The sequence below is a fragment of the Canis aureus genome, chromosome 2, assembly GCF_053574225.1.
Source record: "Canis aureus isolate CA01 chromosome 2, VMU_Caureus_v.1.0, whole genome shotgun sequence".
Lineage (NCBI taxonomy): Eukaryota > Metazoa > Chordata > Mammalia > Carnivora > Canidae > Canis > Canis aureus.
The window spans coordinates 54,376,111-54,400,926 of record NC_135612.1 but is presented as its reverse complement, the minus strand read 5'-3'; the positions used below and the strand labels follow the sequence as shown (position 1 = coordinate 54,400,926).

Here is a 24,816-nt window from a genome sequence, read left to right as displayed (position 1 = left end):
GCTTTCAGCTCAGGTCATGATCTCAGGATCCTGAGATCGAGCCCTGAGTCAGGCTCTTCACTCGGCAGAGAGTCTGCTTCTATCTCTCCTTCTGCCCCTTCTTCCAGCTTATTCTTGCTTTGCTCTCACTCTCCCTCTCAAGTAAATAAATAAAATCTTAAAAAGAGAGAGAGAGAGAAGGAAGGAAGGAAGGAAGGAAGGAAGGAAGGAAGGAAGGAAGGGGAAAAAAGAAAAGAAAAAAGAAAGAGAAAGAAAGAAAAATAAAGAAAAAGAAAAAGAAAAGGAAAGTAGATTCCAGAGCATAATGGACTCTGGGGGTGGTGGGGACACAGGCAGTCATTGTCCTGGCTGGGCAGATGACAGGGATGGCCTTTGCGGGGATGTCGTCTGTTGTGCGTGCCTCCTGACCTGCACTGTTTTTCCCTCTTGCTGCTCCTTCCAGAAGACTCGAGTACCAACCTGTTTAAAGACCTCAGCAGTGCGCTAGCGGGCATGCCTGAGGTCGGCCTGAACATGGACACTCCATTTCCACTGGAAGAAGAGCTCCAAATAGAACCCCTGAGCCTGGATGGCCTCAACATGTTAAGTGACTCCAGCATGGGCCTGCTCGACCCCTCTGTGGAAGAGACATTTCGGGCTGACCGACTGTGAACAGAATGGAATAGGCCACGAGAATTTATTTCTGAAGGGGCTCAACTAGAACGGCGTAGAATGGAGCCAGCAACATCCTCTGGGCCTGAGTCATCTCGGGCTTCTGACATGGAAGGAGCCGATTCCATGACTCCTAGCTTCCTGAAGAGGTCCCATCTCATACCCCATGGCTCACTCCGGATCCCAGAGCTGTGCGCTGCCTCTCAGGCCTGTGGCCCAGGTGACACTGCTGCAGGCCAGCTGCTTCCGAGCTTCCGCTGACTCGGCCCTCACCGTGACCAGTACACTTTTACTGGCCATCTAATCTGCCGATGTGTACAAATAGAACCGCGTAATGGGGGCTGCAGTCACGTCATGCCGTGCCCAGAACCACTGATCTTTGTCAACACTGAAGAAGGGGTCTGGCCTGGGGGGTGGTGGGGGTTGCAGGCCTTCGGGGGTTGGCTCAGCTACGAGCAACGGTACCACAGCATCATGATGCCTTCTCCGCTCTGCCTGCCCCAGCTTGGCCCCTGCCAGCTGCTGGCCCAGCGGATGCCCATGGTCTCCCAGTTGCCTTAATTCCAATATGAAGAATTTTTATTTTTTACCACGATTTCAAGAACAAATTTGAGTTAAGCAAACTGAATGCTCATTTGTTTTCTCCAAGTATATAATCTATCTGCTGCTTCAGTACACTCTTTCCTGTGGACAAGGGGAGAAGGGGGCTGCTTTATTCAGTCACTGAAGAAAAAACAACAAAAACCCACCCTTCATGATGGATGAGCCTGAAGAGAAAAGCACTTCCTCTCGATGACTGAGGCAAGAGAGGAAAGCTGCAGGTAGCCCGCAGACACACAATGTCTTCCAGACGGGCTCCAGACAAGCACAGGCCCTCCCTCACCACAGACCACTGGAGGGATGCCGGAGGTCGGAGCCAGACCCCCCAGCAGCTGAGCTAGCAGCAGGGGGAAGTTGTTTCTCTATGGAACGGGAGTGTCTGCGTAATCCCGCTAGACCGTAAGCTCCTTGAGCACAGGGACTGTGCCTTATTTGTTACCAAACCCCTAGTACCTAACAAGTGCTGGCACTGGGTAGGTGCTGCGTTACCATGTGTTGAATGCATGAATGAACGAACGAAGGAATGAATGAATCTGCCTTGCCACAAGGCAGTCTAATCTTTAGCTAGCCCCGTTCCTTGCCAAATCTCAGAGCTTTAGCTTTTCTAACACTTGTGCCTGTGGTTAAGCTAAGCATGCACTTTATATGCTTCTAACACTAGGTGACCAAATCCACAATTAGGCCAGGATGCCCTGTTATCCTCGAGGGTATGCTCCAGAGCAGGAGGGGGAAACTGTCTTCTGAGTGAATCCAGCACAGCTGGGGAAGCTGAGGCCTTGGGAATTGGTGCTGGGACCTTGGGGATCCCAGCCAGGCCCCTACCTCAAAAATCTTCCCTTTCAGATCCATGTTTTGCTCTAAATTGCTTTAAAAAGAGATTCATTCTTTGAGGTTGCAGAAAAAGTCTACAGTAAAATGAAGGCCAAACTCGTGAAGCCGTCATTAGTACCTTAGCATAAAATGGTATGGCTGGATTTCCACCACTGCTTGCCTCCTCTGACTTAGCCCCTGACCAGACACCTGACCGGTGGACTTGAAGAGGACGGAGGGGTCTGATGCTTCAGAGCATCTGTAGGGAGGGGTCTGGGCCGTGGGGCAGAATGCAGGTGCAGGAGGACAGAACCAGGAGGACAGGAGCACTGGAGGAGAGACAAAAGGTGCTGGGACTTTTGCCCAGACAGCCACTGCCCTTCCAGGGAGACACCAGGAGTGTGGCTAGAGGCCGCTACACGGTCCCCACCTGAAGAAGCAAGGCTGCACCTAACAGGTCTGAATCTGACACATTGGCGCCCCTTGACAAGAAGAGTGTGTATTGGGATCCTGGGCTCTGAACCTCTCCAGGCCTCATCCCATTTCTGTCTCCAGAGGGATCACGTTACCTCCAGTCTGAGATAACCCCAATGGCACATCTGCAGCTTCCTCTGTGGGGCACAAGCCCTCCACTTCACCTTAGCCCCAAATCTCTGCCTTTGAATTGGGAAATCCAGCCAGGGCCCTCGCCTAAGCTCCAAATCTCATTCCCAGTGAAGTTTTCAGATCCCTTTACACCGAGGATCTCAGGAGGGTGGTGACTTGTTGTTAAAGTGCAAGCCCTTTCCTTGTGGTGGGAGACAGTGTGCTAGAAGGAGCCAGCTCCATGCTGCCTTTCCCGTGTCAGAGGGCCCCATCTGGCCTTTCAGGCAGGGAATGGTGCTGCTGTGAGGAGTTTGGGTGTTCTTTAAGTGGAGGTCCCAGCATAACCCACCCTTTGTGTGGTGCCTCACCTGGCGGGATTACCTGCTCCCTGTCTGCAGCAGACCTGCCTTTGCAGGAGCCCCGGGACCTACCTACACGATGAAGCACGCTGCTGCCTCCCCCACTCCGCCCCACACATCCTCCCGGTGACTCGAGGAGATGGAGGCTCCCAGGAAAAGTGACTTGTCCGAGAGAAGTATAATGATGACAGTAAGGTTTAGCACTGAATTAAATTTGTCCCTAGGTCCACCGGTCCAGTCTTTTCCTGTGAAAAGGTTTTGGGCATTATCCAACCCACTTTGCTTACACGGCATCAAGGGCACCCTTGGGCGGGTGTCACTCTGACCTCCAGGGGTAAGTCTGCCCTCACTGCTGCCTTTGCAACAAACCAGGAATGGTCCTTGGCACCTGAAGTGGCTACGTGCACCAGAATAACTATCTTCCAATATTTAGTCTTGTTACGAGAAGATTGACGGCTGTACTACTCTCATTTACTAGCAGTTAAACAGTGTAGAACTAGAAACTTATCTGTGTTCTCTGTTTTCTTTCTGTACGGTTGTGGTTTGTAGGACACACGGTGTTAGGAGAAACTTTCTTCCGATCACGTCAAGACCAACATAAATTCTCCTCTGTCCTGTTTCATTTCTCCGAAATCTACTGTATATTAGCCAAGCTGAAGCGTTGTGTATTCCAGTCCATCTGCGTATTTGAAGCCGTTTCCAACTCTGACTCTCGTTGGCTCTGTTATGTACAGGTGATTCCATCACTTGCCGGTGGGACCGTCACAGCAACTAATCAGACTTCCCCCCAGTGTCCTAACTCCCAGGTCCCTTGTTAAACAATATTTAAAGATTGGAATTTGTATAAAGTAGCTTCCAAGTTTTATAATATATCGTTTTACATCTTTCGTAATTAAAAGCACAATAAGGTTGTATCTGCACTTGGTGTTTTTCTTCAGCGTCAGGCACGATGAATTGGTGGAAGAGCCTCTCTCACCGCCTCCCCCACAGCTCGGCCTGCAGTTGGGCTTCCCGGTCCTTGGCTTGGCAGGTCCTGCTCTGGCCTGCTTGTTCAGTGTCCCTAATACGTGCACCGTTGTACCCACGCCCAAGAGAGGGGAGAAGGAGTCTGGGACACACACTTCCCATGAAGCCATCCATGGATGCCAAGGATGGAGGGCGCCTCGCTACCTGCTGTCCACTGGCAGCGTGCCTTCCGGCCCCTTGCCCTGGCCCTCACCCAAGACACCTCTCCCCTGTCAGTTCAGGCCACTGATGCTCCTTCCCCCTGTGCTGCGCTGCCATGTACTGGCCACCAGTGGCCCCCTCTGTTTTCTGTCCCAGCCCTGCCCCTCCACATCCCAGCAAGGTTCCCAGGCCTGTCCTCCCCCACCCCCCAGCCGTGCTTCCTTCAGACCCGGTTCCTCAGCCACACCCACGACTTGTCACAACCGTGACTGTTCCAAAGTCTTACTCAGAAATCCCATCTTTGACCCCAACTTCCTGAGCCACTATGTCTATCTACTCTGGTCCACACACACCCTGTTCTTTGCCCCCATAGAGAATTCTATCCCTTGTCCTTGCTCTCAGCCTCCTTGTCCTCTCCTGGCTTCCCTTCCTTCCCTGGCCTAGTCCATCGGGCCAGTGGCCTCCACTAACACCGTCACAGCCTGCTCTGACCCTTGACCTCTCCCTGCTAGGAGAAACCGAGCAACCCCGCCCTGTCTGCTGACCCAATCCTCCTCCCCTGTCACGGGGGGTGGGGGTGTTTGGGGGGGTGGGGGGCGGCTCCAGACCTCTCCTCCCCAGACGCCCTTGTTTCTCTCCTCAGGCCCAGAAGTTCCAGGCCCTTGGGGGCAGCTCCCTTGGCATCCCATCTGCTGCACATCCTGTCCCCTTTCCCAAACTGTCGCCAATTGCTATTCCCCCTGGCACCACCACCACCAACTCCTTATCTAGCTCTTGCTTGCCACGTTTGTGATTGACCTGCTCTTCCTGTGAGGATGCCCTGCGTACCCCATACCTCATCCCTCTCCATGCTCTTCCCCATCAGCCCATGCATATGCCTTGTCACCTCCTTGCTAAGAACAAACAGAATGAAACAACCCCTCCTCAACCTGGTGTCTCCTTGGCGTACAACCTTGTCTGCTTTCCCTCCTGGAAGAGTTGCTCATGTTCCACTCATTCCCCTCTTTTCCCACCCACAGCCCCAGTTGCGAACCCCTCTGCCCAACACCCAACCCCCCAGCCCCCCTGGCCCTGCCCTGCCCCTCCACCCTGTGGCCACTCTCATTCTCCACAGACCCTCTTGTTCCCTCAGGTCACATATCCATCTCCTCCATGAATCCTCCTCCTCAGCCATCTTCAGCTCAACTGTCCCCAGGACACCTGTCTGGTCCTCCAAATTGATGAACCCACCTTCCACCTCAGACCCCATCTGCCTGTTTGCTGAGATCCACCTGTGAGTGAGATTCCATCCCATGTTGTCCTCATCCTTGGTAGATCTTTGTGCACCAGCAAACACCCATAATCACCCTTTGACACCCACCTTCCCCATGGGGCTCTAGCTTGCCAGAGCAGGGGCCATGCCTGCATACTTGAAGTCTGCACCTCCCTGCCTGGCACAGAGGTGCTCAGCATATATTCTCAAACTGCCGACTCCTGTGTGCTCCCTCTCAGACCACAGCCTCCACCCTGACACTAAAAGTTTGGTGTGAGCCATCCTGCACACTCCTCCCCCTTTGCCTCTCAGACCCAGCCCAAGTCCCAGGGCTGTCTCAGCTCCCATTCTCTCCCTCCTCAGCCTGGCAGGAGCTTCCCATCTGGCTGCCTGCTCATCTCCAGCCCCATGACGCAGCCTCTACCTGTCCTCAGAAAACAAGAGTGATGAATTTTACTTTTATCTGTGTGCCTCGGAGTTCCGATCTATAATATGGGACAATAAGCACCCCACACCACCACCATTTCATAGTGCTGTGGATGGAGAGTAAAATCAACTCACACAATTAAAGGACCCAGAGTTGTGCCCAGCACATGGTAAATATTCAATCAATGTCAATTATTAGAAGTCATATTATGCGATGTGTGAATATGCTGTCAAAGACAGGAGGCACAAATCCTTAGTAGTACTGAACTTGTATAATGCTTGCTTTGAAATACCAGATCTTAGTACGGGGCGGGCGGGGATGTTTTAAACTGATCTTATGTACATCCTATTTGCCCAATGAATGCTGTACCTTTTGCAAGTATGGAAATAAGGATTTTACAAGGAGCCCTTACATGTGACGGTGACGGTGTCCCAGTGTGGACACTAGATGGAGCTGAGACCATAAGAGTGGCTGTCGGGACCCAGAAACAGCTGGAGAGAGCCACCTGACCCTCTCACGCTTCTGCAGCCTTCAGACTGGGCTGGAGGTGGTGCTGGTTCCAACTGGATCCCCTGGTGGCAGAGTGCACTAAAAGGTCTGTCTAGTGACCACTCGGGCCGACCGCAGACACTGCACAGCACACGTCCCCTGTGGCCACCTGAACGTAAGGCAGGGCAAGGGTGACTTCCTGGGTTTACAGAGAGAGGAAGACGCAGCCCGAGAGGCGCAGTCACCGGCTCCGGGCCCCGCCCAGTGCCGCCCTGCGGTCACCGGCTCCCAGGCGCGGGGCTCCGAGCTCCGGAAGCGGGGTGGCCTCGCCCTCCCGGGACCTCGCAGTGGGGGGTCGGCCCCGCCCCGCCCCGCCCCCGCCCTAGCAGTGGGACCGGGCGTGCACTCTGCTGAGAGGCTCGGCGGCCGGCACCCCCACACACCTACCCCTCCCCCATCCCCCCCCCCCCCCCCCGCTCCCCCGGGATTTTCTCTTTTCCGGAAATGTTTTGTTTTTTAAGGCTTTGCTTGTATAATAGTAGCGCCCGCTCACTGTAAGAAACTCATGTACACCGAAGAGCACGAACAGAAAACGTTCAAGTGGTTCAGAAGCCAGCACCCCCAGAAACACCCACAGACACCTCCTTCCACGGCCGTCTTTGGAGAGAAGGACAGGTAGATGGATCGAAAGCTTCCGGAGAAAAGGACTCCTTCAATAATACAGGCTCTTCTGGGAAAAGTATTTAAATTTAACAGAAGGAACGGAAACCTAGATGTAAACCAAAGAAATTGCCAGGCTGCAAATAATTGTGCTTATGTTTCTAAATTATTTCCCTAAAAGGAAAGAAAAATACCGGGAGGCTGGATTCGTTTCTTTAAGCATGTTTCCACTGTAGATGGCATCTCCTGACAGCCTGTGATTTAGGATAAGGAAATGAGCTCATTCATTTCCTATCCCCTTCCTCTCCCAGAAGCTGTGACTTCTTATTTTTACATTGTCAAGGTTTGTGCTGTTTGCATCCTGTCCTGTAACCATCCTTCCCACCATTGTCTGGCCCAGTTCCGTGCACGCGTGGGTCCTCTGCTGACAGCCCTTTCCAAATGGTTTTTAAGTCCTGCTCCTGAGTTCTGGATTTTGGTGTTCCTCCTCCTGCCTTGACTTGGCCTTCAAAGAGTCCATTCCCCGAGGGCCACGTTGGTCCCAGCCTCAAGGTTGTGGCTGCTGGGCTGCAGGGTTAGAAACCTCAACGCTCTGATGGGGGCAGGTGGATTGTCACATTGGCTGATCTACACCCAGTGAAACTGGCACACATCCCCAGTGGATGGACAAGCACTGCACTTCCCATTGTGACTCCTTGCTGAAAACCGAGTCTTGAACTTGTATTTGGTGAAACATAGTTGAAGTTTTAGACTCTGGAAATAAGGGAAATGACTGGTGGGTGGGGGTGGAGGAGAGAGTATTGTGTTCAAGGAAAGCACATGCCAGGCTTCTAGCCCAGGGGAATCCCCCATGCCCTCGCTTCCCATCACTACCCCTACCCCGATATATTTTGTCCTTTTGACAGCAGCACTGTATACTATCTTCATTAGGGAAAATCCAGCTTCTTCTTCAAGGCCTACGCTGGACAACTCCTCTGTGAAGCCTTCTGTGAAGTTTGGATTGTTATTTGGCAAGTATTTACTTCCCTCCACTCCCACCATGGGAGTAATATACCTCCACCTCCTTTGGCCAATGAGTTGTTTGGAGACCAGACCTGTGCAAAGCCTTGACATGGGCTTGGTAGCAGAGCATGCCCACTTGAGCTTCTGTCATTGCTGTAGGCACAGATTCCCTCTGCATTGCCCACTGGTTCCAAAAGAATGAGACAGGGCAGACTTCAACCAAACCCCTGCCCAGGAGCCAATCCAGCTGCCCAGCAGAGGCTGGCAGGGCTGCCCAAGTCAATCTGCAGACACAGGAGTCAGAAGTAAATCCTTATAATGTAAGCCATTGAATGATGGGGTCATTTGTTATGCAGTGTTCTGGTGATAGTTGACCACATACACTTTCTCTGTCCATTTCGTCTTTGGGGTTTGAGTGGTACTTTGTGCCACAGCTTCACTTTATTAACTGTAGGGCTGATTTTTTTGTAACATCTGCCTTCCCTCTGTGTATGAGAAACTTGAGGCAAGGACTGTGTCTGACTCACTTCTGACAACCCAGTGCCCAGCTAAATGGCACCCAAAGCTATCATCCTTTCCATTTGCACCCTCTCCAGGACAGCTCAGTCTCAGTGGGAGCCCCAGGCCTCTGCTTCCAGGATACATCTGCAAATTTGGACAACGTTCAGAAGCCCCAAGCTTTGGTATCCACTGCGGGAAGTAGAAAACACTCAGAGCATGGCTGCCCTACCTGGGAGCATTTGGAACACAACGGCTTCTTTCATAGCCAGGCTAAAGAATGGAGACAGAGAGAAGATCTGGTAAATTCATATTAGGGGGGAGGGGACAGAGAGAACATAAACGACAAGCCTTGGCATCATAGAAATCTCAGAAGGCCAGTTTGCAAAGGTGCCCAGATATCCAGGGGGCAGTGGTGGCACCCTCACTAACATAATGGAGGTCTGTCCCAGGAGAATGAGCATGGCAGCCAGAGTTCTGGGCTAGTGAGGGGCAGCTGCAGACCGGATTTTCCGAGCTCTGCCCACCAGCATCTTGCTATGATAATCTAGGTTCCAGCTAGCCTAGTTTCCTTAAACGTTATCATCCAAACCAGGACACATTGTCAGCGTGAAAGGAGGTGCTGTTAATAATTGTGCCTGAACAACAGGCATGAACAGGAACTGTCAACCAACCAGGGCAAGCAGGGATGTAGGGTCAGCCTGGGCCCAAGGAACAAGTCATAGAGGCAGTCTTGTTCAGGGGTCAGGTGCATGGGCTCTGGAATTAGAGACCTGAGTTCGCACATATCTCTATCCATCCTGGCTGTGAAACCAGGCTATTCAGTGGTCTCAGTCTCCTTGGCTGGAAAACGGGGATGGCCAGACCCACCACACGGGCTTGTGCCAGCCCCTAGTAAGCACTTTCTAAATGTTATCTGTCCTGCTTGCAGTATTTCTTTTTATGAAATAGCTCCTTTATTCCTAGACTTCAGAAGTGCAATAAAAGGATTTGTTGAGAAGACCAAGCTCACACTCTGAAAGGAGAAGCACACACAGTGTTCTCAGCACACAGAGGGGTCCTGGCTGGGCCTCCACCCTCTCCCCCCACTAAGGCGCTCGTGTGACTCACCAGTCTGGCCAGGGTGGAGGGGCCACCCTTAGATCTTTCCCGGATCCAGAGACCTGGCACTAACCTCAGAGGATGCTTGGTCTTCATCCGCTGGAAGCCTGGCCTGGTAAGTACTGATTCTGCCTCCACTGGTTTCCACAGGGCTTTCATTTCCCCTCAGCAAGCCCTGCACGTGGCCAGGGCTGGGCTTTCTGGTCACAGAGGAGCCTTGCAAGCTGGAGACTGCTCAGACCCCCTCCCCAGAAGCCAGGCCAGGTCAGGGCAGCCCAGGGCCCCTGGTGATGCTCGCTTGATCTACCTGGCCCATGACATGTTCTCTCCTGGGAATTCGAGGCTTGAGTGGGAGAGACAGAGTCTGGGTTTCACTGAAATGGAGCCACATTCATGGCGGTACCCTGGAGGGAAGGTTCCACTGAGGCCGCTGAGTACCACTATTCCGCCCGGCCATTGAGCAAGCGCCTCTGAGGCTGTGCGCTGCCCCACTAACCTCTCATCAGTGCCCTGGAGTGAAGAGTCGCTTTGGTCGCCAGCTCATAGGGACTGGACTTCTTGAGGAGCAGTGCAGGGACCCCTGCAGCTCTGTCTGGTCCCCAGCCGGGGTGGCTGTGCTGCCACCTGGGCTCCAGCTACTGTCCCTGCCTTCCCTTCCTCTTTTGGATCAGGCAGTGGTGGTGGGAGCTGGTGAGATATTTCACTTCCTGCTCCAGGTTCTTTCTGGAGATCACTGTCCCTGGCCTAGCTCTGGGGAATTCCCAGCATCACACTGTCGCACACGTCTCACCACCTCTCTGGCAAGGCCTGGCAATCACTGGTTCTGCAGAATGCTAATGAGGGGTGCACAGAGGAGTCCCCTGCAGGCCCAGCGTGCTGGCTGCTTGAGTGCAGTGATGGCACATCTCACTGAAGGGCTTCCCGAAGGCTTTAGAGTGCCAGCCCGCTTCTAGGAGGTTGGCACGGAAGGCAGCATTTCTGAAACATATCGTACCCCCGAGTCCCCTTTGTTGGGACCAACTCGTGAGACTGATGTTCTATGGAGCAAGCCGTGAAAGGAATGGAAGCAGGTAGGGAGGGATGAGGGCAGGGTGCAGGGGACACTTAGAGAGAGACTTGGAAAGGACCAAATGGAGAGAGGGGAAAGGATGAATCAAAAACCGAGAAACAGGGGCACCTGGATGCCTCAGTTGGTTAAGCAGCTGACTCTTGATTTCTGCTCATGTCATGATCTCAGGGTCGTGAGGTCGAGCCCTGTGTGGAGCTCTGCACTGGGCATGGAGCCTGCTTAAGATTCTCTTTCTCCCTCTGCCCCTTCCCCCCAACACATGCACATGCTCTCTCTCCCTGCCTCTCTTTCTCTCTTTGAAAAACAAAACAAAATTTAAAAACTGAGAAAGAGCACAAGAAGAGGAGGAGGAGACACCCAACATTTCCCACATGCCTGTGGGTCCGGCTCAAGGGAGCCTGCGAGATGCCTTTGACTGATGGTGAATATTACTATTACATCTACTGATTACCAGTGTTGACATAAATAAGTGACTGCCCAAAGCCACACGTGAAACTTGAACCCCAAGTGGAGATGAGGTTGCTGCCTATAAAGAGCACCTCTGGTGTCCTCCTGCTGCCCTTATACACCTTTACGGCCCCCAGCTCGGTGCCCAGGAATGTGCCCAGCTGTAGCCTCCAGAAGTTGATTTTCTTTCTTCTTCTTCAATTCACAATGGTCTGCCTGGTTCATCTAGTTTGTGTGAATGTAAGTGTGGCTTATTAAAGTGTTTTTCGGTAAAAATGACCATTATTTCCAGCTGACACTAGGCCTGAAAACTTGGAGAGAATATTTTTTTAATGTGTATTTTTTGAGTACAGCTGACACACAAGAGAAAATCAAATTTAAAACCACAAGAAATATCAGCCATCAGAAAGGATGAATATCCACCATTTGCTTCGACATGGATGGAACTGGAGGGTATTATGCTGAGTGAAATAAGTCAATCAGAGAAAGACAACCATCATATGGTTTCACTTATATGCGGAATATAAGAAATAGTGAAAGGGACCATAAGGGAAAGGAGGGAGTCTGAATGGGGAAAAATTAGATAGGAAGACAAACCATGAGACACTCCTAACTCAGGAAACAAAGAGTTGAAGAAGGGGAGGTCAGTGGGGGGATGGAGTGATGATGATAGACACTAAGGAGGGTACTTGATGGGATGAGCACTGGGTGTTATACTCTATGTTGGCAAATTGAAATTAAATTAAAAAAATTTTAGAAACCCCACAAGAAACAGTAAAAGAACCAAATTGTACAAATAATGAATGAGGGATTGAATCAAGATGGCAGCTTGAGAACTTATTATGACCTCTGTGCTCCAACCCACCCCTCTAAACATGACTGAGATGATAAGTATTTAAAGACCATCATAGGACTAGAAACCAAACCGATATCCTTCAGTATCAGATTATGAGAAATAAAGGATGCTGGAAAGTGAAAGGCAAATAGATGGGATTGAGTTGAAGGTGAAAATCCAAACTTAAATGTTCAGAAAAGGATGCTGGGAGGAGAGGGAGCTGGCTCTAGGGGTGTGCCAGGTACGGTGGGGGGAGTAAGGTCCAGGGAGCTGACTAGGTGACAGGTGCAACAGGTGCGGTGTGGGGAGGGCTCCCTCCTCTCCCATCCACTGCACCCAGCAGCTGGCAACAGAAGCTTCTAGCAGACGGCAGAGAGATAAGGACCAACTGGGGGAATGGGGTGGGACACAAGTCTCATTTCCTTTGTAAACAACGAGCCCTATATCAATAAGATAAAGGCCAATGCCCCACCAAAAAAACTAGGGCCAAGATTGGATCAGGCAGGCTGACAGAGAATGGAATATAAAGAACTAATATCCATATGGGAAGACTCTGGACCTGGCTCACAATTAAAGTAATGCTAATTAAAACAAGATACCTGTGGTTCACTGTTAGCAGAAATTTGAAAAGATTGCAATGCTAGAGGCTAGTGAAGATGTGGGCAAGCAGGCTGATGGGACGTCAATCAGTGCCACCTTCCTAAAGGACCATTTGACATTAGCTATCAAGCGGGTTTTAAGGTACTGGAAGAAAATACGATAAAATATATTTTTTATAGTCTTGGAGTGGGGAAAACTTTCCTAAGCAGGACACAAAATCTAGAAACCCTAAAGGGAAAAAAATGGACAGATTTGGCTTCAAAAATAGAAAACTTCTGTAGCGCTAGAGACCATATCAAAGATAAAAGATAAAGTACTGACAACAGGAGCAGCATGCGAAACAACACCACAAGAGTCCCTTCACAGCAAATACAGAGCTTTATATTCCAATGTTAAATGGTCGGAGGACGAGAGCAGGCATCTGGCAGGAGAATGCAGATGGCCACCAGTTGAAAAGGGACATGTATGCTCACCAGGGATCAGAGAAAAGCAAATTTAAAAATTTTATAGTATCTTGTGTCAGCAAAAGGAAAGGGGTGCTTTTGTGTGCTGTGGTCATTACATGCCGGTAGAGCCTTTTGATGGGCCATTGGGAGAACCTATCAACATATAAAATGTGCAGATAAGCTTCCAGGAATCTACTCTTTGGAAATACCCGCTCAACTGCACATGGCTATGCCTGCGAACAAGTATGCTGATCACGGGGCTGTTTGCATTAGAGAAACACTGGAGATGATGTAAAGAATCAAAGTGGGGAGAGAAAGGCAAGTGTGCTTTTTATATTTTTGTATTTGAACTTTTTCTATCTAATATTTTTAAAATTATTGCCCCAGATGGGGGAAATCCTCTGTGTCTGATTGTCATGCTAAGGAGCTGAAATTCTAGTACCTCCTATCCCTACATGCCATTCGAGTATCCTTGAAATCAACCCAAACACGCTCTCAGGCACAGCCAGAACCAAAGAGAAGGAGCATAGCTCAGAATGTGGGATCCATAGAACCCAGCCCCTCCTAACGGGAAGAGAGGAAGAAGTGGATTCCCTTTACATGACCCCTTATCCCACCTGGCTGGGGAGGCTGATGTGAGGTGAGGACCATGTGGAGGCAGAAGGCAGCTCCTACCACTGGCCTGTGCCTTGTGCCCACAGCTGGGCTGACACTCTACCCAGCCCCAGAGAGGGAATCAGGACAACAGCCCAGTCCTCCAGCATCAGGTTCAGAATTGCTTCGAGTAGCGCGAGGACAAGAACTCACCCCTATCGTGCCAAGTCACAGGGTATTTACAGTGAGGTCACATAGACTTGGGAGCCCAGGAGAACACCTGGATATAGAAAGAGCCAAGATGCTAGTAAAGCTGAGCAGGCGGCAGGTCTTTGCTCTGTCTTCTCCCAAACGGCACGAGTGACTCAGCCCTCCTGAGGGTGCTGCTTTCTCTCTGCTTCCACCATTTGGTCTCATCTCACTCGTGACTCCCTTCTACGTGATTACTCCTACTCAGGGCTGATAATCCAAATACCTAACAGCTACTAAAGCACGGGCCCCTGCCAGGCAAAACTAACTATGAAGAATGGAAAGAGGCTGCAAATTACCCCTAAACTCACTGACTTAGAACAACAAACATTTATGATCTCACCCACTTACGGATCAGGAATTTGAAGCTGCTTGGCTGGGTGGCCCCAGCTCAGACTCTTTCAGGAAGTTGGGGTCAAGATGTCAGTTGAAGTTGTAGTCATTTGAAGGCTTGACGGGGCTGGAGCATACGCTTCCCAGCTGTCTCATTCCTAAGTCTGCCGGCAGGAGCCCTTAGGGCCCCCTGAGGGGGCCTCTCCAGAGGGCTGCTTGAGTGTCCTCACAGCATGGTGGCTGGCTTGCTCCAAGAGAGCAAGGCAAAGTCACACTGTCTGTTAGACCTAGCCTCAAAAGTCTGCCATTTTTGCAGTATTCCGGTGGGTGCACGGACCAGCCATACTCTGTGTGGAAGAGATTTTGAAAGGGTTTAAAAACTAGAAGGTGAAGATCAGTGGGGGACACTCTAAAGGCTGCTTCCTCTTTGAAATTCTCTAATGGATTTGCATCATCCTTAGAACAAAACATGAATGTCTGCCCATAGCCTGCGATGACTGGCATGACCTGGCCCCTGCCTGCACCCCAGGGTCATCATGTCCTTGGCCCATTTGCGCTGACCTCGAGACCTACCCACCTTCCCTCTGTGCCTCGACATCCCAAGCTCATCCTTCATATTTTCCACTCCCTCTGCCTAGAAGTGTCCTTACCAGACCTTTCCATGGTTGATTCCTTCTCACCTTTTATGTCTCAGCTGGAACGTCTTCTCGAACAGGCTTCTCCGAGCACCTTATCAAAAATAGCCCCACCCTGCCTGTCTCTCTCTCACATCACCTTGCCTGGGTTTTCCCCCCACTGTTACAAATGTGTGGATCCTACATGAATGATGATACATCATTTTTGATCAGATGTATTTACACATGCAATCAGCACTGATGTCATCCTGTCAGGCTATTTTTTCCTTTGCAGGGGCCCATTCATAACACCCTGTGCTAGCTTCTTCCCAGCTCAGCACTACCCTCTGTCCAAAATGATCTTGTGTGTTGCATTATTGTCTTTCTGTAGCAATAATGCAATACGCGTTGTGACAGCAACAGCCCTTGCTTACAAGCAACAGACTCCTTTCTAGCTAGTTTAAGCTGAAGAGGAATTCATTCAAGGAGAGTAGGCTGCCAGGCAGGGCAGAGAACCAGGCCTGGAGAGCATTTGCCTGGATCAATCCTTGTATGAGCCCCACTGCACACACACACACACACACACACACACCCCGCTGTTGCCCAGCTGGGCAGCTGGGCACTTGAATCTGGAGACCATCACTGGGATACCTGCTGCTGCTGCCACCTCTGGGAGCCAGATGGATCTGCTGTATTCTCTCCAGAGAAGATTCCTTGGCACCTGCTTCTCGGTGTCACTTAGGCTCACGCAGGTGCATCTGATTGGTGGCATCTCGCGTCCCATGCTCTGCTCCATCTGCAAGTGAGACTGGGAACTCACTTGGCTTCCACCATGGAGAGGTATGAGTTCATAAGGTGGGGAGTTCTCAAAACTGAGGAAGAGTATTCCATGGTTTGGGGAGGCCAGAGTGAATCGATGACATATATCCTCCATGGAGGTCTTTTTCACCTCATCACCAAACTTACCTTGCCACTTAAACTTATAAACAACAACAAAACCCAATAGCGATCAGAGAGCTGTTTCCCAAAAGAAAAATAGTTTCTTGTGAAAACAGTTGATGGCTTTGCTCCAGAACTTGAGGGCTTTCTGCCATTCTCTGACCATCTTGCTCATCTATTTATTTATTGCTTGCCTCTGGGTAAGTGCCTCGAGAACAGGGACCTTGTTTCTCTCTGTATCCCCAGTACCTAGAATGGTACCTGAGACATCACCGGTGCCATAGATGTTAAGTGAATGAATTATGTGCATGAAATCTCCTCCCACATTGAATAAGGCTGACCTGCAGAAATGGCACTGTGGGACTTCCAAGCCTCAGCTCCTCTGGCTAACCGCCTTATTCTTTGGCTATTCCCAACTTCAGAGTCCAGAGAGTAGGAATCGGATTGCTCATCTGCCTACATATACCAAGCCATGGATCATCAGGCTATAAATTGGAGGCTCCAGGGAGAGGTGTTTGCCTACTTCAGCCTGTCAGAGGGACTATGAGATCCCAGATGTGTGTTATGGGATGACGTGTCTAGTACAATGGGATCACATCTCACCTGAGGATTGGATTCTAAAATCTCCACGTAAGACCTTCTGCTGTGTAGTCAAAGATACTCATGAAAGTCCCTTACATTACCACAGATTTCTCTCCAGTACCACACCGCCTATCAGAAATCCAACATAGCCGGTTTCTCTTCAAAGTGGGGACAGATGGCAGTTTCCCTGGTGAATCACCAGGTGTAGTCGGATTGCCTTATGGGTTGTGTGCTGTAGAAAGTGCACATGAGATGCTCCCAGTGTCAGAGGTGCAGGGGACCCGACCCCCTGAGAAGACCACAGATTCCCATCACACCTTCCACCTGTTGCTCACTGGGCTACACACGGGGAGTGGTAGGAGGCAGGACCTCAGCACTACTCACATTGTCCTCCCCTCCCCTCCTTCTTTCTGTTTTCTTCTTCCTTTTCCCTTTCAAACACATACATACTATGAGGTTTGGTGATTTTTTTTTTAAAACATCCACTTGCTCTTATTGGGTTTACACATGAATTGTAAGAAGTCTGAATAGAAGAAGAAAATTAATCTGATCCCAGTGAGAAAGGCCCGAGCACAGAAGTAAAAGAAGAAAGCAGTGAAATGTTGCTAATAATCCTATTCTCTGGAATAGATCTCTCAGATGAAATGAAAGAAGACTTTAGAAAATGGCTATTACCTGTTGTTGGGGGGATGAGATGAGGACAGTGCAGGGGAGCTGGTGGCCCCCATCACCTCGAAACTACCGTTAATAGGATTACAGGAGGTTGGATTATTAAGCAGAAGAGAGACCAGAGAAACCTTTGTGGCAGTGGGGGAAATTACTGGAGAGAGGGAAGGAAAGCTGGGGAACATGCCAGATTTCCAGGAGAAAGTGTGAACATATAGGAGGACAAAAAAGCCCTGAAAATTCTGAATAAATTAAGTGGAACAGAATCAATGATCAAAATGTGTTTATTTTTTTCTCTCCCTCTTACTCTTTCATTCTCTTCCTCTTTCTTCCTTCTCCCTCCCTCCACCCACCCCCACCCCCATCTGTCTTACACACACATACACACAGCATAGAGTCTCCTCTGGTCTCCTCTGTTTTCTTCACTACTGTCTCCCCAGAACTTAAAACAGTGCCTAGTCCTGGTGCGCCTGGCTGGCTCAGTCCATGGAGTATTTGAGTCTTGATCTCAGGGTCCTGAGTTCAAACCCCACGTTGAGCCTAGAGCTTAGTTTAAAAAAACAAACAAAAACCAAAACAGTGCCTAGCTCATAGTAAGTATCTAATGTTTGTTAAATAAATGAATAAATGGAAGACTTTATAATGAACTGAGATGGGCCCTCTTGCCCTAATTAAAATGAGAAGCCCACTAATCCTAAGATACAATTTGGTGAGATCTCTAAATTTGATGGAAAAAAATCAAGACTTCTCCCAAACTTTCAGCAGAAAACAAAAATTAAATAATTTCCCCAAATCTTGAAAACCAAGACAGCTTGGTTTCACAAGTGTCTTCACAGGGCAACCGTCATTGCCAGAAACAATGAAATGAAGACCACAGAGTCCTTGAGGGAACAAGAGGCTCCCAGGACCCCTGAAGCCGGAAGTCAATGGGAGGAGGCCTCTGATGGAAACTCTGGAAAATTGGCCTCGCAGGGCCTTTGGTGAAGCAGAGGTTGAAGGCCACCTGCAGAGGGAGGGAGAGCATTCCCTCACTCCCCCGAAACTTCTATATCCCAGGCCTAGAGTGAGAGTGAAGGAAAACAGGATCAAAGCTCAGAGCAGGGTTGGTTGGCCTCCCTGCCAGGGCAGCCTCAACCCTCCCTGTAGGGCCTCTGGGGAGGTTACCACCCCGCCCATCACTGGCAGCCACAGTTCTATGACAGTGCAGGTCCCTTGGCCCTGGAGGAGGGAGGAGGTGACCCACAAGACAGTGAATCTATGATCACCCACAAGACAGTGAATCTATGATCACTCAGGCTGGGTACCCCTTAACCCCAGCAGAGTTGGGGTCCTGGAACACTGGAAGCCATGGAGGGCTTCATGGTGATGACACCCTCGGAGTCTAGCCAGCGTGTTTGTGTTGGTTGCAATGTGGGATGGGCAGCCCAGTTTCTCTCCCAGATACCCTGTGGCCCCCACCCTTCAGAGCCCGGCTGGCTGCCGTGACCCTGGAACAGCCTTTGTCCTTCCTGGTAAGCCAGACCAGAGGCAAGCAGGTGCTTGCTTACCCCACCCCCACCCCATCTTAGCAGGCCTACACCGCTGCAGCCCAGCTCCTCACCCCCCTGCTCCCCTCCCTGCCTGCTGTGGCCAGTTCTACCCACAGCCACAGCCCTCAGGCCCATCCTTTCAAATGCGTTCGTGGGGTACCCAGTCTGTGCTACAAGCCAGTGGGTAGAAGTCTCGAAACATGCCATGGTGCAGTTTCTGACTCTACAGAGGTGGTGACCGAGGCAGATCTCTGCACAGATCAACCACTCCCAGCTCTCCGAAGCTCTGGAAGGATCGCCTTGGACACATCCCCCCGCCTGTACACAGTAAGAAAGTAAGCAGTACTTTTTGTACCTTGGGGACAAAAATAAAAACCCAGTCACTTAAGTGTCACTCCTACAGCAGCATTGACTTAATGACTAGGGAAAAAAATACCATTGTCTGAACAAAGAGACATATTTGGTGAGTTTTATTATACTGACTGACATGCTTAATTCCCATCCCTCTGGGGGAAAGAAAGCACCAAGTGTTCCCCCCACCCCCACCCCTGCCCCAAAAGGATAAAAATAAATTACCAGAACAGACACAAAACAGCAGCCCCAGCTCCCTCCCATGCCAAGCACTGTCTGGTGACTGACTCACCCAGGGACTGTACCGAAAGGGACAGAGTCCCTTCCATTAGGTTATAAGAAAATGACTATGCCCCTGCTGGTGATAGGGCCAGCTCAGGGATCCTGGCCCGAGAGTAGCCCATCCTGGGGGCAGGGGTATGTGTGGGGAACCCAGGCCAGCCTTCAGTTCCTTTCGTCTTCTCTGTCTATGCATCTGTCTCTCTCTCTCTCTCTGTCATCTCTTTTTTTTTCTTACGATGTATTACTGTGTCTGCATGTCTTTGTCTTTTCAAGGGACAGAGGACAGAATTGTCTGTCTGTCTCCTGGTCCCCATAGGTGTCTGCCGGCTGGCCTCTCTCAAGACATGATATCTCTCATCCCTGCTTGCCTAGGACATCTGCTTTTCCTCTCTCCCTATCTTGGCAGAGCAGCTTTCTCATCGCTGCTGAACCATGGCTGTTCTTTTCATGATCCTAACAAGTTTGGTGCCCATGATACTAACTGACTGTATCTCCAGTTGTCCTGGATCCCAATCCACAGGACAGAGTGGGTGCTTGGCTCAGCCTCCGGAGGGCCTGCCCTCCCCACTGTCCTGTGGCTCTATGCTTGGGTGGGGGCGAGGGACAGCAGGACCCACTCTTGGGAATGGTGGTAGGTGTGAGTTTTCAGCCACAGGGGCAAACCCTGGGAATACACCTCTCAAAACTCTTCTAATCTTACAGACCCCATGGAAGAGGTGTTCTTAGAAATCCCTGGGGCGGCCCCCACACGTGACGCTCCCTTTTGCAGATTTCATAAATATACAAATTTCTAAGGCTTAAAAAAGACATTATTTCACATGTGACTATGAAATAAAATAGTAAAATAGGTCCCTGTTCTACATGATTCGGGCTGAAAGCCTTTCTAAATGCAGCAGGCTGCATTAGCATCTTCATGCAGCCTCTTCCTAATTTAAAGATACTATAATTATATATCATGCATTGACATTGCTGAAAATCTGTGTAGAAACTTGGCCTGGAAAGGACCTAACCAAAACACGCGCTTTCCTTGATCTAAAATGGCTAGAATTACGTCTGAAAAATCCTACATATTATCAGAGACAGCTCTGGGAATGGTGCTTTTTCCTGTGTGCCTTTTTTTTTTTTTTGAAGATTTTATTTATTTATTCATGAGAGACACACAGAGAGGCAGAGACACAGGCAGAGGGAGAAGCAGGCTCCCTGCGGGGAGCCCAATCTGGGACTCGATCCTGGGACTCTGGTATCATGCCCTGAGCTGAAGGCAGACAGACACCCAACCGCTGAGCCACCCGGATGTCCCTTCCTGTGTGCTTTATCAAGACCTCCTCCTTATGTCTCCGAAGAGGATCAGGAAGGCACATGTTCAGCCAGAAAAAAACACTCAGAAAAACACAGCTTCTTAAATGTGGGGCAATGACAATCTGTAGGTTTCAGGGAATACAGCCCGGGGGAGAGATTCTGGCCTTTTCCAGATTCTGAATGCCCAACAGACTGCAAAAGAGAGATGTGTGCATTATAGAAACTAAATGCAGCAAAATTCCCCCATCACACAGAGAGACTCATTGTTGTTCAAGTGGCTGTATCTCATCCAAGGCATTTGGCAGTTCTCCTCTTGTTTCCCGGGCATTTCTCAAACCACGATTTGTCTAGTTTCCAACTGTGCTGTCAAAGTCCCCGGGAAGGGAGGACCAGGTCTGCCCGCTTAGGCCGAGCGCAGCAGCTCTGAGTTGATCTGTTTCATTTATTTTCCTAATTTAATTTTGATTTGGTCAGTTGTACAATAAATATTGGTTAAACAGCAACAGTCCCCTAGCCCAGAATCACAAAGTTCACACTCTTGAGTTAGTTCTTCTAATATTTACCTCCATAATTCGCAATGATAAGCTTACATGATTATTCATGAGTTTTCCATTTGAACCATCCTCTCCTGATTCCTGAACTCTTGCTGTGGAAGAGGAAGATAAAGCTCTTATCAGGCACCTCTCCCCCTACACACTCCAACACCCACACGTAAACACACCTTTTCCCCTCCTTCACCTTCCCAAGAGAGTTCTGGCACAATTTTAATTAAATCAATAGTGCTTACATTATTCTGACTGCCAAAGATGCTATTAATACCCCACCCATCATGGGAAGGGCACCTAATGCCAAGTGGGGCTGGGGGAGTGGAGGGCCAGTAGGCGGGGATAGGGAAAGATTTCTGTAAGAGGTAAGAGACAAAAGTAGGGATTGAAGAACAAGCTGGAGACAGCAAAGGGATGGGACAGCAGGAAGTGCAAAGGCCCAGAGAGGGAGGGAGCCAAGGGCAGACAGTGGGCTGGAGCAGGCTCAGGGGTGGGGGGCACAGGGACATGAGCTGGGATGTCAGCCTGTGTGGGAGCCACAGGGGAGAGCAGAGTCACCATCAGATTGCATTTCAGAATGATGCTATGGCATCCATGTGAGGATGGATAGAAGGGGCAGGCCCAAAGCAGCTTCCCCTGGGAAGAAGTGGTGAAGGGCTAGACCAAGCAGGTGGTGTCCCACACACTGAAGAAAGGAGATGTTTCAAGGAAGAAGAGGCCCAAAATGTCCCCCGGTGTTGGGAAGCCGGGAATGATGAGGAGCGAACAGAGCCTGTTGAATAGCATGGCGAGGAAGTTGGTGAGGTCCCAGGAGAGAGCTGTCTCAGTGGGTGGATAGAAACCACAGAGGTTGGAATGCAGAACGGGGAGAGAATAGGACATGAGAATATAGAGTCAGAGTAGAGATCATGCTTTCTAGAAACTTGGTTTTGAAGATGGTCCAGGAGCCCTGTGGTTCAGTTCTCCTCCAAAGACCTGAGAAGCCTGTAATACTGCCTGCCATGCAGCTATGTTGTTTTCTTCTCCTTCTGAGGAAAAAAAAATACATTATATATATATATATATATATATATATATATATATATATATATCTGTTTATGATTCAAAACCCCACCGAAATCTGTTCCCCTTTCACACAAAGACACATTTTACATCTTTGGTACAAAATGAATATGGAGTGTTTTCATAAGTTCCTAGGAAAACTCTCATCCCCAAAGGGCACTGATTGCTAGACAGAGCTGCTGTGGGCAAAGGAGCAAAGGGAGAGAAGAACTGCCCAAGGAGATCTGGTGGGGAGTGGTTCCAGGGTGAGGGACGTCACATTCATGCTCCCCTTCTTCAATGCTGGTAGAATATTGAACGGTCACCCAAGGACTAGAAACAAAGGTCAGAATTTTGGTTTTGTTTGTATACATGTTTGTGTTTTGCCCAGTTTGGCCATGTCCACTATCTCCACCATGTCCCCCATGTCTCCCATATCTACCATGTCCACCATATCCACCATGTCCCCCATGTCTTCCATATCTACCATGTTCCCCATGTCTCCCATATCTACCACGTCCACCATATCCACCATATCCACCATAACCACCATGTCCACCATATCTACCATGTCCGCTATATCCACTATATCTGCCATGTCTGCCATGTCCACCATGTTCACCATGTTCACCATGTCCACATCCTCTCAGATGAATGAGAAACCCCAAACGCTTCCTGGAGCAGTCTGTTTGCAGTCTAAGCAATGTGTGCACAAAATGCTGAGCCTCATTCTCAGCACTGAGGGCAACATTTCCAGGACTCTGGACCCACTAGCACATAGATTCCAGTACCATCAATGGGTCTAGTCTGTGAGGTGCCACCATTGGTCTCAGGGCTCCTCTGGGAGGGTAGTAGGGTGCTCAGCTCTATCAGGGAGATGGGGGTCTCTGCACACAGCATGGTAGTTTTGCTCCACCCAGCATTTGTAATATTCGCATATACCGAATTAATCTTTTTACAAAGCTTTTATCAACTATCATATACAAAAAGGCATAAAGACTAATACAGAATGCTCACATCCCTATCACCAAGTGTAAGGAAAGTAAAACAAATATTACCAAGAGAGTTGAAGCCCCTAGAGTGTCCCTCTCTGCAACCCCCTCCCCCTGCCTTGAGACAACTGCTGCCTTGAGTCTGGGGTGCGTTCTTCCCGCACCTCCCATCACAGCAACCCAGACAGGATGACCCTGTGCAATGGGTCTTGTTGCAGGTGGATGAAGGGGTTGACTCTCAGCGTTGCACTAACAAGTAGGAAGAGAAATCCTGGCAGCAACAAAAAAAGACAGAAAGCTCTAGCAATAGAAATACAGCAATTGCATGGAGCGTCTGGCTAGCTCAGTCAGTGGAGCACGCAACTCTTAATCTCAGGGTTGTGAGTTCGAGCCCCATGTTGGGTGTAGAAATTACTTAAAAATAAAATCTTAAAAAACAAAAGAAATATGGCAATTGCAGAAGAGAGAGAGAGAGAGAGAGAGACCAGAAGTTCTCTGTTGCTGATACCTTAGTTCTCACACAAGAGTGACAAGTTTAGTGAGTGACCTTCTTAGGACACAGAAATCTGATTGTGGACAACCCATGGGACAATGACGAAGTAACAGGACCTGGACCAGGACTGACCCCTCCCAGCTTCTGTGGCCAAGGTTTCACCGAGGTCCAGGTGAGGATGAGGAGTTCCCAGTTAACACCAGAGCAGAGCTGGGCCAGTTCTGTGCATTGTTTTCAGGCGTGGCTCAGTATCATCTGGCTGGGCAAGTGTACTGAGCCCATTCCATGGTGTGGGATTCGTTTTTCCTATGAGTTGTTGCTCAGATGGGCCTACCCACCAGGGTCACATTTGGCTCAGGAAAATCAAATAAAAGCCCTATTGGATTGTTGGGCTGTCTTGGAGCACTTCCTCAGGGACAGATGAATGAGAGGCTGTTGGTTGACATTTAACTATGGTTCCAAATTTATCAAATGTCTCCCATGCAGTATGTCCAAGCCAGCCTAGAAGTGGACCAGACCCAGTGGCCAGAGGGCCTGCAGGTCTTCAGGCTGTCCTGCTAGGGCTCTCCTCCCACTCCAGGCTGGGCACAGTTCCCCTGCTTGTACCTACGAAGGGTAGTTTTCTGTGCAAGACATCTTTCTCCTCTCTCGGTTCTTTGTACGAGTCACATGGTATATTAATCTGCTTGAGTTGCCATAGCAAAATACCACAGACCCAGTGGCCTCAACAGAAATTCATTTCTCCCAGTTCTGGAGGCTGGAAGTTCAAGATCAAGGTGCCAGCAAGGTAGGTTTCATTATGATGCCTCTTCTACTGGTGTGTAGGTAGGGGCCTACCATCTCAGTGTGCTCACATGACCTCCTCTTTACACACACAGAGGAGGGGTAGGGGGAGAAGAGGGCGAGCTGTGGTGTCTCTTCTTCCTACAAGGTATCAGTCCTGTTAGATTAAGGCCCCACCCTTTTTTTTTTTTTAAGATTTTATTTATTAATGAGAGACATACAGAGAGAGACAGAGGCAGAGACACAGGCAGAAGGAGAAGCAGGCTCCATGCAAGGAGCCTGATGTGGGACTCGATCCCGGGTCTCCAGGATCACGCCCTGGGCTGAAGGCGGCGCTAAACCACTGAGCCACCCGGGCTGCCCCAAGGCCCCACCCTTATGACTTCATTTAACCCAGATTACATCTTAAAGACTCTATCTCCAAATACAGTCACATGGGGGTTAGGGTTTCAACACATGCATTATGGGAGGGCACAGCTGAGTCCATAGTGCATGGACACCCAACAACTGCTCATAATCTGGTCTG

At 49.8% G+C, this 24,816-nt stretch overlaps 1 protein-coding gene across 8 annotated transcripts in view; it reads left to right on the top strand.

The window, feature by feature from the left end:
- Positions 1 to 24,816, top strand: part of CRTC3 (CREB regulated transcription coactivator 3) — a 119,976-nt gene that overhangs the window by 94,446 nt on the left and 714 nt on the right. For 3 of the 8 annotated variants that reach the window (XM_077873012.1, XM_077873047.1, XM_077873059.1), the window contains one exon: positions 443 to 3,925. In XM_077873012.1, the coding sequence (XP_077729138.1) occupies positions 443 to 651 (209 nt within the window). In that variant the 3' untranslated portion in view covers positions 652 to 3,925. Of the gene's footprint in view, positions 1 to 442; positions 3,926 to 5,304; positions 5,446 to 5,787; positions 6,021 to 6,379; positions 6,516 to 6,879; positions 7,016 to 7,181; positions 7,344 to 7,930; positions 8,011 to 8,598; positions 8,803 to 9,466; positions 18,840 to 24,816 lie in introns of those variants that run through there. The other 5 variants (XR_013365215.1, XR_013365212.1, XR_013365211.1 and 2 more) reach the window with 5 other exon arrangements.